This window comes from Orycteropus afer, unplaced genomic scaffold, assembly GCF_000298275.1.
Source record: "Orycteropus afer afer isolate SDZICR_OR568_19922 unplaced genomic scaffold, OryAfe1.0 scaffold00094, whole genome shotgun sequence".
NCBI lineage: Eukaryota > Metazoa > Chordata > Mammalia > Tubulidentata > Orycteropodidae > Orycteropus > Orycteropus afer.
In genome coordinates, this window is record NW_006921681.1 from 5153139 (window position 1) to 5170516 (window position 17378).

The 17378-nt window shown below is 46.5% G+C and overlaps 1 protein-coding gene across 1 annotated transcript in view; it reads right to left on the reverse strand.

Annotated features, from left to right (window-relative positions):
- Window positions 1–12480, reverse strand: part of SLC2A7 (solute carrier family 2 member 7) — a 34312-nt gene extending 21832 nt beyond the window's left edge. The window contains exons 1-5 of the mRNA XM_007942656.1: window positions 12430–12480; window positions 10460–10558; window positions 7289–7449; window positions 4355–4479; window positions 1992–2144 (exon numbers count right to left, since the gene is read on the reverse strand). Of these exons, the coding sequence (XP_007940847.1) occupies window positions 1992–2144; window positions 4355–4479; window positions 7289–7449; window positions 10460–10558; window positions 12430–12480 (589 nt within the window). The remainder of the gene's footprint in view (window positions 1–1991; window positions 2145–4354; window positions 4480–7288; window positions 7450–10459; window positions 10559–12429) is intronic.
- Window positions 12481–17378: the final 4898 nt, after the last annotated feature.

Consider the following 17378-nt stretch of genomic DNA (forward strand, 5'->3'; position numbering starts at 1 on the left):
ATATACCATATATATATATGTGTGTGTCTACCACATTTTTCCATAAATAACAGCCCACATAAAATAGTGTGCACATGCATATTATGTACATAGTTGGCATAAGAAACTTAACATCTGAGGGGGTTGTGTGGTTTGTCAAAACTATAATGTGTGTGTTATTTGTGCAAAATTCTGTATGTGTGTATTTACATATGTTTTAGTTGCCATTGAGTCAACTCCTACACACATGATGACCTCATGTGTACAGAGTAAAACTGCTCCATAGGGTTTTTAAGGTTGTGAACTGTCAGAAGCAGATCACCAGGTCTGTCTTGTGAGGACCCTCTAGTTGGATTTGAACCACCAACCTTTCAGCTAGTATCCAGATCCTTAACCATGTGTGCCACTCACAGACTTCATGGAGTTTTCAATGACTGGTTTTTCAGAAGTAGATCACCAGCCCTTTCTTCCCAGGAGTCTCTGGGTGAATTTGAACCTCCAACTTTTTGGTTAGTAACTGACTGCTTAACCATTTGCACCACTCAGGGATTGCTAAGCACATACTACTCAGTGGCTGTTAGGAGTAATAGGCCAGTGTGGCTTTTTTCACATCCCCTGGGATTGAAGCTTCTCACTGAAATGGAGTGTTTGTCAAGTACACTGGGGCAGTTTGGGAATCATTCTCCCTAAGGATCTTCCGTTGGGCACCATTGAGTTCTGAGGCTCAGAGTCTCCTCAAGGAACTGAGAGGACTGCAGAGACATTGATGCATCTGTGGTGGTTATGTTTGTGTGTCAACTTAGCTGGGCCTGGTTGAGTGGCTGGGCAGCTGGTGGTAGTTATTCCCCATGATGAGACAGGCAATCAACTCCTTGGTGGGATCTACCACAAGCAGCTGAGTAGCTGTCTTTGGGTGTGTGGGCTGCTTCCCGTATATAAGAAGCAGTTTTGGGCATGGTCTCCAGCTTATGGCATGCTTGAACCCTGCATGTAGCTGTGTCATTGTTCAGCAGCCTGCCATGCTCTGCTGACCTTGGGACTTACAATGGACTTGAATTAATGCCCATTTGTGGTATATTCTTGTCAGAGCGGCACTAGGTAACCAGAACAGCATCCGTTAAGTAAATTTGTAAAATTCAGGTGATTTGAAAATGTTTATATAAAAAAAGAAAATAATCACTATGTTCACATAGGGCTTAAAGCTGGCCTGCATACAAGCTCTGTGTTCTGGCTCCTTCACTTGCCCATGATCCCGTTTCTTACCGTTTCATAGTTTCTCTTCTCTCCTCCGGCATCTGCTGCATCTTTCCCACCCTTACTCTAAGGCTTTCATCTATAAGTACCACGTCCACCCATGTGATGGTAACAGTGGTTGTACTCGTTCGCTCCTGCATATATCTCTCTCGTTATTAGACCACTCCTGCTGCCTAAACCCTCAGCGGCTCACTGAAGGGTCGGTGCTTGGAACCCACCCAGCAGCTCCGTGGAAGACAGACCTGGTGATGTGCTTCTGTAAAGATTACAGCCTAGAAAACCCTATTGGGCACTTCCACTCTGTCACATGGGGTTGCTATGAGTCGGAATCAAATCAACAGCACATGACAACAGGGCCTTCAAGTGCACCACTATTTCTCTTAACTGGGAAGAAAAATCCCTCCTCTCTCGACCTCACTGCCCCTTCAGCTACCGCCCCACTTTTCTCCTTCCCTTTATAGCCAAGTTCATAAGAGCTGTCTCTATGGCCTGTCTCCTATTCTTCCCCTCCCATGGGCTCTTGAACACCCTTCAAGCATGCTTTGCCCCATCACCCCACCAAGACTGAACTTCTCATGGTCACTAGTGTCAGCCAAGATCCACATGCCTGATTCCAAAGTCAACTCTCAGTCCTCATCTGGCCTAACCCATTGGCAGCACTGGGCACAGCTAGATGAGAGGCTGACCCGGTGCACCTATGGTTCTGGTGTATGCCCCTTTCCCCACCCCCAGGCCTCTGTGCACTGCTGGTTGGTTACCTGTGGGATTCCCAAGGATGGCCTGCAGGCTGAAGATCTGAGCTAGGAAGACCCCAGTGATGACAAAGACCTCAGTCATAGTCCCCAAGGTGCCTCTCAGGTTCTTGGGAGCCAGTTCTCCCAGGTACATGGGAAGGGCACTGTAGGATATGCCTAGTTTGGGCAAAACAAAATCAGAAGAGGAAAGAGCAGCCCCCAGCTCCTGTGACCAGGGCTAGGATTTAATTCAATCCTATTTCATAATCTTCATGGAGTCAGTCCTCACTGGCAGTGTTATGGACTAAAGTGTCCCCCCACCCAAAACATGTGTTGAAATCCTAAGCCCTATACCTATAATTGGGGATCTCTGGTAGCACAGTGGATAAGACACTTGCCTGCTAACCAGATGGCTGGCGGTTCAAACCCACCAGCCACTCCTCGGAAGGAAGGTTGGGCAATCCTACTTCCGTAGTGATAGTGATACTGCCTCGGAAACCCAAGGAGGTCGCTATGAGTCAGGTTTGACTCGACGGCACATAACAACAACATAACAACATATCTATAATTATGGCTCTGTTTGAAAATAGAGTTTTCTTTTATGTTAATGAGGTCATACTAGTATAGGGTCGGTCCTAAACCTAATCACTTCTGAGTTATAAAGACCAGCATAGACATAGAGACATACATGGGGGAAGACAGATAGCAAGGAATGCCAAGTCTGACCAGCAGATGCCAGAAACTAGAAGAAAGGCTCACAGCATTGATAGGACTGAGACCGTGATTTGGACTTTTATCCCCCACAACTGTGAGAAAATAAATGCCTGCCCTTTAAAGCTATCACTTGTGGTCTTTCTGTTACCCAGTGCAGCACTGGGAGACAAAGACAGGGAGGAGCCCATCCCTGCCTCCCCTCAGATCCAATCTTAGGTGCTTAGAACTCATAAGGAAACCCCTTCACTGCACTCAGACCACCATGGGGACATCTGGGGTGTGACAAAAATACCCACACCTTCCTCATCAGAGAACAGGGGTTGTTTATGGCATGGGAGGATCTAAGACCATGGTGTGTCTCTAGGGGGTGGGACTTAAAGACAACCTTTTGCTTGGGTTTATTTTCTATTTTTTTCTAAATCATATATTATTTGTATAACTTTTTTTTTTTTTTTTTTTACTGAAAGAATCTGTTACAGTTAAGAAATGTCATTTGCTGCTGAGGCCCCAGATTCTTTGTGCATTTGTTTGACATCCCAACCCTCAGTTTAGTACATCCTTCTCACAGATATCTTGTAAAGCCTATCAGTTATTTATCCCTGAAGGTAAAATTGTGGTCCAAGCTTGTTGCCATTGAGTTAATTCTAACTCATCGCAACCTCATGTATTACAGAGTAGCACTAAGCTCTGTAGGGTTTTCTTGGTTGTAATCTTTATGGAAGTAGATCCTCAGCACTCCTGGGGGGAGGGGGGTTCAAACCGCTAACCTTTACGTTAGTCACTGCCATTGAGTCAGATGCAACTCATAGTGACCCCTCCTTGGGTTTCCGAGGTGCTATCACTATGGGAGTAGATTGGCCAACCTTCCTTCTGAGGAGTGGCTGGTGGGTTTGAACTCCAGCCTTCTGGTTAGCAGTCAAATGCCTTAGGCACCATGCCACCAGAGCTCCTAGTGCAAATCCTTTGTGCCACCTAGGGACCTTTCAAATAACAAGATGTTGCTATTTCTTCTTGTCCCTGGGTGTCATAGTTTGTCCTTACCTGGTAAACAAAAGATTGCTGGTTCAAACCCACCCAGCAGCACCATGCAACAGAAGAAAAGGCCTGGCTATCTGCTTCTGTAAAGATCACAGTCAAGAAAACCCTATGGAGCGTGGGGTTGCCATGAGTTGGAATCAACTTGATGATATAAAACAACACCATTCTTCCTGATTCTGAACTTTGCTGAGCAGCTGCAACCCTTAGATTTCCCATGAGTTTGTTCATGCAGCTGCCATCAGCCAGAGGCTTGGCTGGGCCGGAAGGTCCAAGATACCTCCCCACCTATCTGCAGGGCTAGGCGTCTCTGGTTGCCTCAGTGCTCCATGTCCCTTCATCTCCTAGTAAGCTAGACTGGCTTCCTCACATGGCTATCTTAGGGCAAGTTCCCAAGAACTACAAGTGTGTTTTTAAAGATCTCTCCCTGATTAAAGATTTTGTTAAGTTAAAGGAGGGTATGTAGTTCACAAGGCCTGAAGACCGAGACAGGTGGCCGTCCCCAAGGTGGAAAGACCCAGACTGAGCCAGAAGAGCCGAAAGGAGCCGGCCTCCCACCAGTCCTAGTTCCAGCCTCAGCCAATGGGGTTGGGGGTGTCTATTTACACAAGCTAGGCATCAGCTGTCACCCCAGGTACCTGCACAGATGCCCAGCACCACTCGAGAAAAGATGATCAGCTCAAAAGCCTTGGCCACTTGGCTAACTCCCATGAGGATGGCAGGGACGATGGCAAAGATGTTGTTGATCAGGAGGGTCCCCTTTCTGCAACAACAGCGAGTCCAGAGGGCAGGGGGCTGAGGTGGCAGGAGCTCCCCTGACACCACCTCATATTCTCCAAATCAGTCATTCAGAGGTGCTGGCAGTGTGCCTGAGGAAGGGATGATGGATGGGAAGAATGGGAAAGCAAGGACAAATGGGCAGGAGTGCCAGGAAGGAAGATTTGGGATGGGAGGAAAGCATTCTAGCAATCAGGAAGGAAACATGAGGTAGAGAGCTCCCTGTCACTGGTAGTATTCAAGCAAAGGCTAGATTAGAACTATTACCAGGAATGTTGAAGAGGGGATTCCTATATTGGGTAGAGAGTTGGATTAGATGGTCTCTAAAGTTCCCTCCAAGGTGGAAATGAAAGTGAGGATGTGAGTGTCTGAAAAATAGCACTATGCTGGGTGCCCCCTGTCTGCCCATTTGATGATCCACCCCCGTTCTCCTCGCTATTTCCCCCAATGCTGACTTGTATCAGTGGCTCCTTTGCCCCTTCCCCCTCACCTTTGTCATGGGTTTTGCCAAAGGATATCAGCAGTGGGTCAGAAGGAGGGAAGGGAGCCCGCTTGCTGTGGGTGGCAGTGGCTAGCTGGTCTCCCCAAAGCTCCCTCTGCCTCCAGGAGCAGGTTACTGCTTCTCCCTTGTCCCCTCCAGGTTGAAGGTGGTAGGGCTGTCAACAGCCCCGGTTCACTGCACTGTCCTTTGGGATTTCCCCACACTGTCCAGGCCTATGAGTGCCACAGGGACACAACTGACACAGGTGTTCCAAGTCAGCCAAGCCAGGAGGGTGGGCTCTGGAGCCAGGAGATGGATTGGTGGGGTCTCTAAACAGAAACCCAGAAACCTCTCCAGCTGAGTGGGCTACATGACAATCAGCAGAGACCCAGCCTGGCTTCCTCAGGGCCCTCTTCTCTCCCTGGGGCTGCCACAGCCCTAAGGGATCTGCCCAGCAGAGCTCACACCAGCCCTGAGGCCCAGCCGCCCAGCCTTTCTGACTCCAGTAACTGAGTTAGCCTCAGAGAAGCTCAGGCTATCGGAACCACAAGAACAAGCAAGCCTGGCTTCACGGGGCCTCCTGGGCCTCGGCCTCCTCATCTGCCCACTAAGCGAGGTAAGAAGCCCAGTCTCTGAGATTCCTCAGCTGCAGAAGTTCCGTGACTGTGGGGTTCAAGCAGGGAAGGGGAGGCCAAGCCTGGGCTTCTTGAACATTCTGCCACTGCAAATGGCCTCACTGAAAGCAGTGCAATCCAAATTACTAAAACCTGAGTTATGAAATAATGACAACATATTGAATGTTTTCTTCATTCAAGTACACGTAGTATGGCAAATTAACTGTTCATCAAGTATTTAGGAAAAGAGGTTCTATGGGACCTGCTTTCATAAATAGATCATTTTCAATTGGCCATAGTTTCTTTTGTGCATGAAAATGCAATGTGCTGAGGTTCTTTAAAAATCTTTTTTCTCATTTACCTCAAGTAGACACACGCCCTGGAGAGAACAATCATGGGAGAAGGAAGGGCTGCTTATGCACAGGGAGATAGCTCAGGGTGCAGAAGAGTATGAAGGGATGGACACTGGGAGGAGGTAACTATGGGGAGGAAGTGGGAGGGGAGCTGCTGCATTGTAAATTTTGGTCAATGACATGAGACAAAGTATATGTGAACTGCTGTATGAAAAGTGAATTTACTCTGTAAATCTTCACCCAAATCCTAATAAAAAAAAAAAAAAAACTTTTTTTTTTTCACGAGCTTTCCACTCCCTCTTATAAATTGCCTGACTTGGCACATCCAAGTCCAAGTGTGATTGTGAATTCCAAATAAGTGGGACCTAGATGAAGGAAATCTCCTGAGCTGAGCCCTGCAACCAGAGCTCACACTTTTCCTTCCTGGGAACCTTGACCTGTGTGTCTGCCCTTATCTGTGGAGTCACGCCTTTGGAGCACCAGGGCTTAAGTATGAAGATTACTGGGTCCATGGAAGCCAAGCAAAGTACAAAGACTATTTTCATTTCCAAATAAGACATGAAACAGTAGCACGTGGAGTGATTCAACCTGAATCCCAAACTTTAGGACAACAAAACTCTTATGAGGCCCCTGGGAGAGGCTACCACTGTTATATCCTAGAACCCCAAGCACCTGACCTTTAAATCAAAGCCCAATCAACAAGCATTCATTGAATGCTTTGAACATCTGCTAGAAGTGCTTACAAAACACTATGCTAAGCACCTCAAGAACTTTGATCTCAAGGACTCTACCACCTCTGTGGGTTAGAAGATAGGTGAGACCTTTATTCCCATGCAACTGACTGTTGTTATTATTAGCTGCTGTCAAATCTCCTGACTCATGACAACCCCCTGAACACTGGGAACAGACCATTGTGATCTCTAGGGTTTTCACTGGCTGATTTTCAGAAGGAGATCACCAGGCCTTTCTTCCTAGGCCATTTTGGTCTGGAAGCTCTGCTGAAACCTGTTCAGAATCACAGCAACACACAAGCTTCCACTTACAGACGGGTGGTGGCTGCACTTGAGGTACATTGGCCAGGAATCAAACCTGGGTCTCCCACATGGAAGGTGAGAATTCTACCACTGAACCACCACTGCCCTCATATGCAACTGATCAGGAAAAGAAAGCCCAGAGGAATTTAGGGCTTGCTTTAACGTCATGGTGTCATGGTAAAGTGGGGACCAGACTTTAGACCTCTGATCTTCAGGCTTGCACCATCTCCCTACCACACATGCCAGTCACCAGGAGAAGATGGGGTTCACTAACATGAATTTTAAAGGAGCAGCAGGCCTCCTGTTTGCTTACCTGCCACACTTATCAACCAGCAGGCCAACGACCAGCGACCCCAACAAGCCACCGAGAGGAAACATGGACACGGTGCAAGACCACAGAAGCAGCATGGCCTTCTCATCCATGAATGTCCCTTGCCGCTCGAAGTAGGTTTCGTTATAAAATGACTTCAAGACCTGAAAAACATGGCCCCATCCCCAGCAAAGAGTATTTCATGTAGCCTAAGTGATCTTGTTGCACTGAGAAATGTTTCTGTCAATACTTCCCAGGATACAATTGAACCTGCTCCTTCTCTGCTGTTATGCAAGTTAAAAATCTACTATATGACTGTGGTCGTTAAATTTGCGTGTCAACTTGGCTGGGCCTGGTTGAATGGCTGGGCAGCTGAATGTAATTACTCCCCATGGTGAGTTTAGTAATTAAGTCCTTGGTGGAATCTATTGGAGCAGCTGAGTAGCTGCTTTGGGTATGTGGTCTGCTTTCCATATATAAGGACAGCTTTGGGAATGGTCTCCAGCTTATGGCATGCTTGAACCCTGCATGTAGCCATGTCGTTGTTCAGTAGCCTGCTATGCTCTGCCTACCTTGGGACTTTCAATGGACTTGAATTAATGGCCTGTCGTGTGGTTTGGTAACATCAGGACTGTGCCTTTTTACTTGTCAGCTTTAGGCTTGTCAGTCTCAGCAGCCAGCAACTGTCTGAGTGAAGAAAAGCCTTTAGCTCCAGTGGGCCAGGAGCAGGAGGCAGAGCTGAACCCCAAGGTTGAGTGGCTTTCACCCAGCCCCTAGAGCCTGGCACTTTGAACTTGGACTTAAAGTCTCCAAACTGTAAGAGAATAAATTCCTGTTGCTTCAAGCCATCCTGTTTGTGGTATATTCTTGTAAGAGCGGCACTAGGTAAGCAGAACAATGACTGTTGAGATGAGGAGCCAAACTGCAGAAAGTCTTTTGCTATCTGTTAGAGAATTCGCTTTTCAGAGCCTTACCCTGCAAGATGCAGCCTAAGAAATATTCTTACCAATTGTATGACTTTGGGCAAGTTATATAGTCTCTGTAAGCTTGCATTTTCTCATTGGTAATAGAGATGGTATATATTCTTAGGGAATCTGTGAGCATTAAATGTGATAATGTAATGGTACATTGCTTGACTAACAAAAGATGTTCCATCAATGATAGTGATTGTACATATCTGAATATATAGCATAAGCTATTACCATAGCACTTTCTATAGCAGTCAACTGAATGAGGTGTAGCTCTAAATTAATGACATTGATTTTTAAAAATACAGCAGAACTCACATATGCAAATGAATAGTAATTGTACCTGTTCCCCCTGAAACACCGGGTCTGGTCCTGTCTGGCCCTTTTAGGGACTTCCTGCCTACAATTGTTCCCTCTCTGCTCTGCATCATTGGTCCTCTCTCCATCCCTTCCTTACAATCACCACACAAACATGGCTTCTACCTGATAAAATCTTGACTTGACCCCCTCATCTCACTCCAGATTATTGTTGTTGTTGTTGTTGTTAGCTGTTGTTGAGTCAGCTCTGACCTGCGGTGACCTTATGTCGGGTCCTGTGCCACCTTCCTGACCATTGGTTTGTTTAACTCCATTGTTTTGGCTATTGTGTCAATCCATTTCACTGGGGGTGTCCCTTGTTTTTTGCTCACCCTGTACTTTACCAAGGAGCTCTGGTAGTGTAGTGCCTAAGGCATTTGCCTGCTAACTAGAAGGTTGGCAGTTCAAACCCACCAGCCATTCCTCGGAACAAAGATTGGGTGATCTACTTCTGTAGTGATACCGCCTCAGAGACCCAAGGAGGGATTGCTATGGTTGGAACCGACTCGACGACAGTGAGTTTGGTTTTTGGTTGGTACTTTACCAACTATGATGTCCTTTCCTAGTGATGGGTCTTTCCAGATCACATGTCCAAAGTAAGTCAAATTCTCTCCATCCTTGCGTTTAAAGAGCATTCTGGTTATATTTCTTCTAAGACTGATTTGTTCATTCACATAAGTTCTTCCAGGTAAGCTCACTTTGTTTGCTCCCTGTGAGAGCAAAACTCCAAAAAGTGATCTGTACTCTCTGTCTCTACTTCATCTCATTTCATCCTCATTTCAGCAAAGAATGCTGAAAGTACCATGACAGCCAGGAGAACTAAATCTGTCCTGGAAGAAGTGCAGCCGGAATGCTCCTTGTCAGTGAGAATGGTCAGACTTCTTTTCACCTACTTGGTCATATCCTGCAGAAGGATACCATGCTTGGTAAAGTGGAGGGTCAGTGAAAAAGGGGAAGACCCTCAATGAGATGAACTGACACAGTAACTGCAACAATGGGCTCAGGTATAGCAAGGATTGTGAGGCTGGTGCAGGACCAGGCAGTGTTTCATTCTGTTGTCAATATGAGTCAGAGCCAACTAGACGGCACCTAACAACAACAACATTCTCTCTTGAACCCACTTCAATCACGATTTTGTGTCCAACTCTCACCTCAGCTGCTCTTGCAGGGTCACCCATATCACAAGATCAAAGCCGGTGGCCAGTTCTCAGTCCTCATCTTGACCCTCTCTCTCTCTCCTTGACTCACAGCCTTTACCACGCTTTGAGGACACTCTGCCCCTGCTTCTCTTCCACCTGAGAGGCCCCTCCTCTGCATGCTTTGTTTTCCTTCTCCCTAATTGCGATTGTTGTTGTTATGTGCTGTGGAGTCAGACCTGACTCGTAGCGACCCCCCACCTTGGGTTTCCAAGGAGGTATCTCTGCGGAAGTAGATTGCCCAAACTTCCTTCCGAGAAGTGGCTGGTGGGTTTGAACCACCAGCATTCTGGTTAGCAGTCAAGTGCCTTAGGCACTACACTACCAGAGCTCCTCTATTAATCCATAAATGCCCCAGGGTTCAGTGCTTGCTTGACCCCTTCTCTTTGCTGTCTAAAATTGGTCTTTCCAGGGAGGAGGCAGCAGAACTAGGGCCAAAGTGACTGTGCATCCCATTATGCCTGGAGGGGATGACACTCCCTGGGGGCACAAATCAGTCATCTGATGATCTCCTGAAGCAGGCATCCAGAAGAGGACCTGAGGATGCCTCAGGGGGTGAATGTGGGAAATGGAAACCTCCAGAAGGAAGACAATAGCTGCCTCCCTGTCTTGCAGACTCAACTCAGCTCCCCACCAAGCCACTTTGTGCCCACCTTGTGTGGCGTGTTGACCACAGCGATGTTGTAGCCATACTGGAAGGCAGAGCCAAAGGCTGCACTCAGTGTCGCCAGCACCAGCGTGGGCTGGAGTCGCTGTGGGAGTTGAGAGCAGTGTTCAGTACTCTGTACAGCTGGCCCTGGCCGGGCCCAGCCCCAGGGTCCCCCGTAATGGGGCTGTGGCTGGGCCTCCATTTTCTTCCAGCTCAGACTATAAGTGGGACGAAGGGGAGCCCAGACCGCACCCAGGGAAGGTGGAGGAGGTGGCTGGGCAGGGAAGGCAGCCCAAGGCTGGGGGCCCTCAGAGGTCTGAGTGTCTGGGATGGCATTATTTCCTGTTTCTGTAGGCATGCACTTATTCCTTCCTTGAAGATTAACTTGAGCATCTACTATAGGCCTGACTTGTGCTAGGGGATGCTATAGGGAAGAAGCCTGTCAGAGTGTTGCGCTGTGCAGCTTACATTCTGGGGGGTGGGGGGAGAGATGAACAAATACAATAACCCCAGATAGTGACAATGCTATACAGACAGTGAAACGGGATAATGGAGTAGAAGCCAGTGGGGATTGGGGGGCACTTTCAGCAGGTTGGACAGGGAGGGCCTCTCTGAGGAGGTACTCTTTCAGCTGGGACCTGAATGACCAGAAGAAGCCAGCTCTGTGGAGGGTCTGGGGAGAGTGTTCCAGACAGAACAGCAGACAGGCCCTGAGGTAAAAGGACACACACAGCTTGTCTTTCCCTCAGAACAGACCCACTGGAAAGCCTATTAAGGCAGCCCTGAGCTCATGAGCTCACTGCTTTGCTGGCTACCACAACACCCAAAGCCCAAGGAAGGAGTGGCAGAAGTGGGGTAGGGTCTGTGGTTTACCTGTGAGTTGGTGCCTCCCAGAGCTCTGCCAACCAGCCAGTCCAGAGCTGGTCCCTGGACCACACTTCACACTCCTCTACTTGCCTATTACAACTATGTACCCCTACTCCTGCCACACTCCCACCTCCACCACACTCTCATCCCCACCCCACTCCAACCTATACACTCACCCTTCTATATCTTATTCTACCACACCCTTACTACTCCCCCAGCCACACCCCAACCCTCACCACACTCTCACTCCCACCAACACCTTCACCCTGACCAAATCCTCACTCTCACTATGACCCACCCCTACTATACACTCACCCCCACCCACACTTTCACCTCCACCACCCCATCACACCCTCACCCCTACCCTCACCTCACATCTATTACAACTTCACCTCTACCCCCACCCATACCCTTACTCCTCCATACCTCCATACCTTTACCCTACCACAACCTCACCTCATTCCCACCACATCTTCACCCCACCCATACTCTCACCACCACCCCATCACATCCTCACCCTTACCCTCACCCCCATCCCTACCACATCTTCACCTCCACCACACTTTCACTTCCACCCCCACCCCATGCCCTCACTTCACCCCCACCCCAACTATACCCCAACCTTTCCATAACTAAACCCCCCCACCCCACCTCTGTCCCCACCCTCATTCTCACCATGCCCTCACTGCCAGGAATTCAACAGCTGCCTGGCTGTCTACAGCCCTAAGACACATCAGACAGAGAAGGGCTGGATTTGGATATCTTTAGAGGTGACCTCTCCTCCCTTAGACTGGGGCATCAAGGTCGGGGTGGGGTGTGAAGACCACACTTTCTCCAGCATCCTCTCATCTCCCAGCCCTTCACCAGAGCAGGACTCCCCACCCCGACCCTGAACCTGAACTGTGATGTGTGGAGCTGGATACATCTCTCTTATTGTCCCCCGACCCCATCCAGGGGTGGCACCCTTAGGAGGAGCAAGGCCAGGAGGCTACCTTCAGGTGACAGCTGCCCCTCCCTGCTAGAAGACCTCCAGGAACTCTCCCCTCTCTCTTAAGACCTCCCCCTTCTGTTGGGACAGGGACAATGGCAGTGACTACTCACACTCACCCCCACCCTGGGCAAGGCAGGATGCGGAGGCTCTGTCTCTTTGTTCTCCATCGTTGTTCAGGCAGGAGGCAGGTGCACTCTGCCTTCCAGACGGCACCTCAGTCAGGCTTGGTGGGTGCTGACCATGGCAGACTGGCTCACCCTCTCCAGGACTATGTGAATTTATTGCCCTGTGGCCTCTGGACTGTGTAGACTTTCTCCAAGAGCACATTTTCCTTGGATGTGTTGATAAGATATGTGTTGGTGTTTCACCAGTGACAATCACACAGCTTGAATTTTATCTAAGGCCAAAACCGAGGTTCCCTAATTGTACAAAAACCTATTGCCATTGCGTCAATATCAACTCATGGCAACCCATGTGTTGCAGAGTAGAACTTTTCCGTAGGGTTTTCTTGGTGGTAATCTTTATGGAAGCAGATCGCCAGGAATCTTTCTTCCATAGAATTACTGGGTAGGTTTAAGCCACCAACCAACCTTTAGGTTAGTAGTTAAGCACAAACTGTGCCACTGGGGGCCTTCAATTCTACCAAAGAGAGGAAAAACATTATCTGACATCAGTCCCTAGAAATGGGGAGTTTGGGGAAACAAGTCAGACTATGGCTTGGATCTATTATGTTTCTCTTGTTTTATTTCTCCATATATGCTTTCTTTTATGAATTCAGGCTATTTGTCCATTTAGGGGGTAGAGTAAACTAGAGACTTTTAAAGAAAGGTAACTTTATTATTTCTAATTACACTTAATAATATTAAATACAATGTAATCATCAAACACAGATGTTCATTTCAGACTTGACCTTACTAAAAAAAAGAGAAAAACTTTACTAGCAAAACAAAAAAAGTAGGGAAGTGACTGAATAAATTGTGACAGGTCAATTGGTTGGAATACTAGGCTGCCATAACAATGAAAATTATGTAGAACTGTGCAAGTGTGGTATAAAGTTTATGTTAAGTGAGTATTCATTTTCTAGGGCTGTTACAGAAAATTACCACAAAGTGTGAGGCTTGAAAGAACATAAATTTATTTTCTCACTGTTCTGGAGGGCAGAAGTCTGAAATCAAGGTGTTGGCAGAGGTCTTTGGAGAATTGAAGGCCCCCAGTGGCACAGTTTGTGCTTAACTACTAACCTAAAGGTTGGTTGGTGGCTTAAAACCTACCCAGTAATTCTATGGAAGAAAGATTCCTGGCGATCTGCTTCCATAAAGATTACCACCAAGCAAACCCTACGGAAAAGTTCTACTCTGCAACACATGGGTTGCCATGAGTTGATATTGACGCAATGGCAATAGGTCATTTGAACACTCTAGGGAAGAATTTTTCCTTGCATCTTCCAACTTCCAGTCATCCTAAGTGCTCCTGGGTTTAGAGATGCAGCACTTCAATATTTGCCTTTATGTTTGCATGGACTTCTTCCTTCTGCATTTGTCTCTGTTCTCCCCATTTTATAAAGACACCAGTCATATTACACTAGCGTCCACTCTATTCCAATTTGACCTCATGCTAACTAATTAGATCTCCAAAGACCTCATTTCCAAAATAGGTCACATTAACATTGAAGTTGGAACTTCAACATATCTTCTTGGGGAACACAATCCAACTCCTAACAGTGACCAAAGCAAATTATATTGTTGTACCTGGATAAAAATGTGCTTGTATGTGGAAAATAGCACAAATGGAGATCCAAGAATAAGAGTTCTGAGGTCCTTATTTCTCCTAATAATTTTACTAAAATGGCACAGCAACGTCTGTCCTCCTCTAACTTTATGAGGAAAGAGAATCAAGATTATCAGCATCATCCCAGGGCTAATTCCTATCAGGTGAAGGTCAAACATACCTCTACTCCAACCTTTTTACCAATTCTGACAACAGCCATCCCTCCCATGGCACTCTTTACTTCTCTGCTGGGTTTGAGAAATCATTGCAGTGGTCACGTAGAACTCACAGACCATAATTAGTTATGCAGTTTATTAGGGAAAAACAGGTTAAATTCAGGATCAGGAATGACTTTGGAAACAGTTCTTTAATCAGGGCAGCTTCTTGGCCATGCCCAAGGGCAGGCCTCCTGACCCTTGGTCCCTTGGTCCCTGCCCCACTCTGGCAAGTGTTACAAAGCTCCACCAATAAGTGGTCTGGAGACACCTCACTCTACCAGTAAGCCTCAGTCTGAAGGCACTCAACCCTTGCTCCATGGGTTGGCACACCTACGTAGTTGCCTTGCTCCATGGACCAGGAAGTCCAGGCCACACCATCTCATGCCATCTGCTGCTGTCTTTTCTCATGGACTCTGCCATGCTTGCCACCATTTGTACCCATTACTGTGCCATCTCCTGATGACTTCAGTGTTACACCTGGAGGTTCTCAGCAGAGGGACCTTGGGTCCAGAAGACACACTGCATTCTCATGTCTTTTTCTTGATGGTAGTGAAGTCCCCTGTCCCTTCCTGGGATTGACTCCCTTTAAACTTAACAGGATGGCAAAACTGACCAATCCCCTTGTTAGGGTTCCATACACCTTATTTTCATGGTCTTACCCCCACAAGGATTTCTTGTACCCTATTTGCATTATTAGCAGGCTGTTTAATTTCATGGTGGGACACAAATACCTTATTTGCATAGTCCCACCGTATCATTTTGTAGGAGTTACAAGACCATGCATGATTAAAAGGGCCATAGTAAGTAATTCACTGCACCATAAGTCTATTTATGAAGATGTATGTATTGCCTAAGAAAGGAATACAGAAGAAGAATTGATGCATGTGAATTGTGGTGTTGGCAAAGATATTGAATATACCATGGATTTCTAGAATAATGAACAAATTAGGCCTAGAAGAATACAACCAGAGTACTATGTAGAAGCAAGGATGGCAAGATTTCAGCTTGCTTACCTTGAACACTGTCTTAGTGTGAGTTCTCTAGAGAAGGGAGCAAAATCCACCAAAAAAAACCCCACCAAACTCATTGCTGTTGAGTTGGATCCAACTCATAGTTCTAAGGTGGTATCACTATGGAAGTAGATTGCTCAATCTTTCTCCCCAGGAGTGGCTGGTAGGTTTGAACTGTCTGTCAGCCTTCTGGTTAGCAGTCAAATGCCTTAGGCACTATGCCACCAGAGCTCCTGGGAGCAAAGTCAGTGAAATGTATATATAAATATATAGAGAGAGATTTACTTCAAAGAAATGGCTCATACAATTGTAAGGAAATGGCTCATGCAATTGGGGCTGGCAAGTCCCAAATCCATGGACCAGGCAGCAAGCTGATGATGTCTACTGGCTTAGAGGATTGTGAGGCTGGTGAATCCAAAACCTGCAGATTAGGTGGCAGACTGGAGACTTCTGTAGGCTTAGATCCCAAGAACCGGAGGTCAGGAGTGAGAAGAGTACAAGGGCAAGGGAAAACAGCTTTACTGCCACATCCTCAAGGAAATTCTCAACTGATTGGCTGATCATACCACATTACATAATGGAAAGTGATTACATTATATTACAAAATGGAAGCACACTCAACCACTCAGTGTCTACCAAAAATCAGTCAGTGTCTACCAAACCACTGAGAATCATAACCTAGCCAAATTGACACATAACATTAACCATCACAGACACATCATCAGGAAAAACCAATCAATCTCTAGAAATGGACATTGGGGGGAGGATCTGGTAAGATGGTGGAATAGGCAGACAAACTACACAGACCCTCTTCAAGAAAGAAAAGGGGAACCAATTAACACAGATGCAGAAGACAATCCTGGAGCCCTGTGCTTTGAAAGGAAGGATACAGGAGTGGACTAAACTCCAACTAGTAGAAGAACCTGCAAGAAAATTCCAAAAAAGGAGACATACAGAGCTGCAGTCTGTCAGCTATCCTCACAGCACAGACAGCTTGGATATTGCCAAGTGGTGTAAGGACCTAAGAATTGACCTAAAAATCAACCCTACTAGCCAGAGGCTACACAGAACAGAGGACTGCACTGGTGGCTGGTAAATAAAATGGGAAGCAGCGAAGAGGGAGACAGGCTGAGCTGTGGACTTTTGATTATCTGGAGGGCACAGACATTTTGAATGTTTACAAGCTGTTGAACCATTTTGTATATTTAAAGCAACAGCATTCTCTCAGATTCCAGGGACCTAAGAATAGACTCCACTTGCTGAGAACCACAAGAACATTCTAGATGTGAAGGACTGGAAGGTGCGATATTCCCCTTGTTACTCTTATTCCCCACACCCTCTTGGTGAATGGATGTGTGGCCATCCCTCACTCCCATCCACCTTCTGGGCTGGCAGGAATTCCATCCCAGTCTGTGTGCTCCGAAGGAACATGGATGCCCTGCCTCATTCTGCCCAGATTTTTTTTTTCCATTTTTTTTTTTTTTTAGTTTGTTGTTGTCTGTTCAAAAATTATTATTATTATTATTTGTTTTTCATTCTTTTTATTATTATTCTTTATTCTTCCCTTCCTAGGTTCTAGTTTTCGGCTTTTTCTCTCTTCCCTGTTCCTGATTCACATTTTTTTCTTGTAGTTAATCCCTTTCATGTTTTTCTTTTCGCATTTTTCACCATTATTCTTTTACTTTAACTCTTTTCTTTTATTGTTCCTTCCCCAGATACTGTGGTGTTTTTTTTTTTTTTTCTATTTTTGGTGATTGTTCCTGTGTGTTTATGCGGTGTGCTTTTGTCCACTTGCTTTTACTTTTTTGGTGGTTTTTTGATCATTGTTTTTGTCTAACTGACTGGGAGACAGCAACTGTGTCCATACGACCCAACCATACCTGCACCTCCTACAGTTCCACTTACTGAGTGAGAATCACAACTTCCTTCTTCACTAACTGGCCAACAATAAACAACCACCAAGAAGAGCCTGACTCACCCTTAACTGCTCTTCACAAACAGTTAACAGAGATCTAAATACAACAATGTCACAATGTCTTGGAGACAACAGACCATCACAGTACACACAAA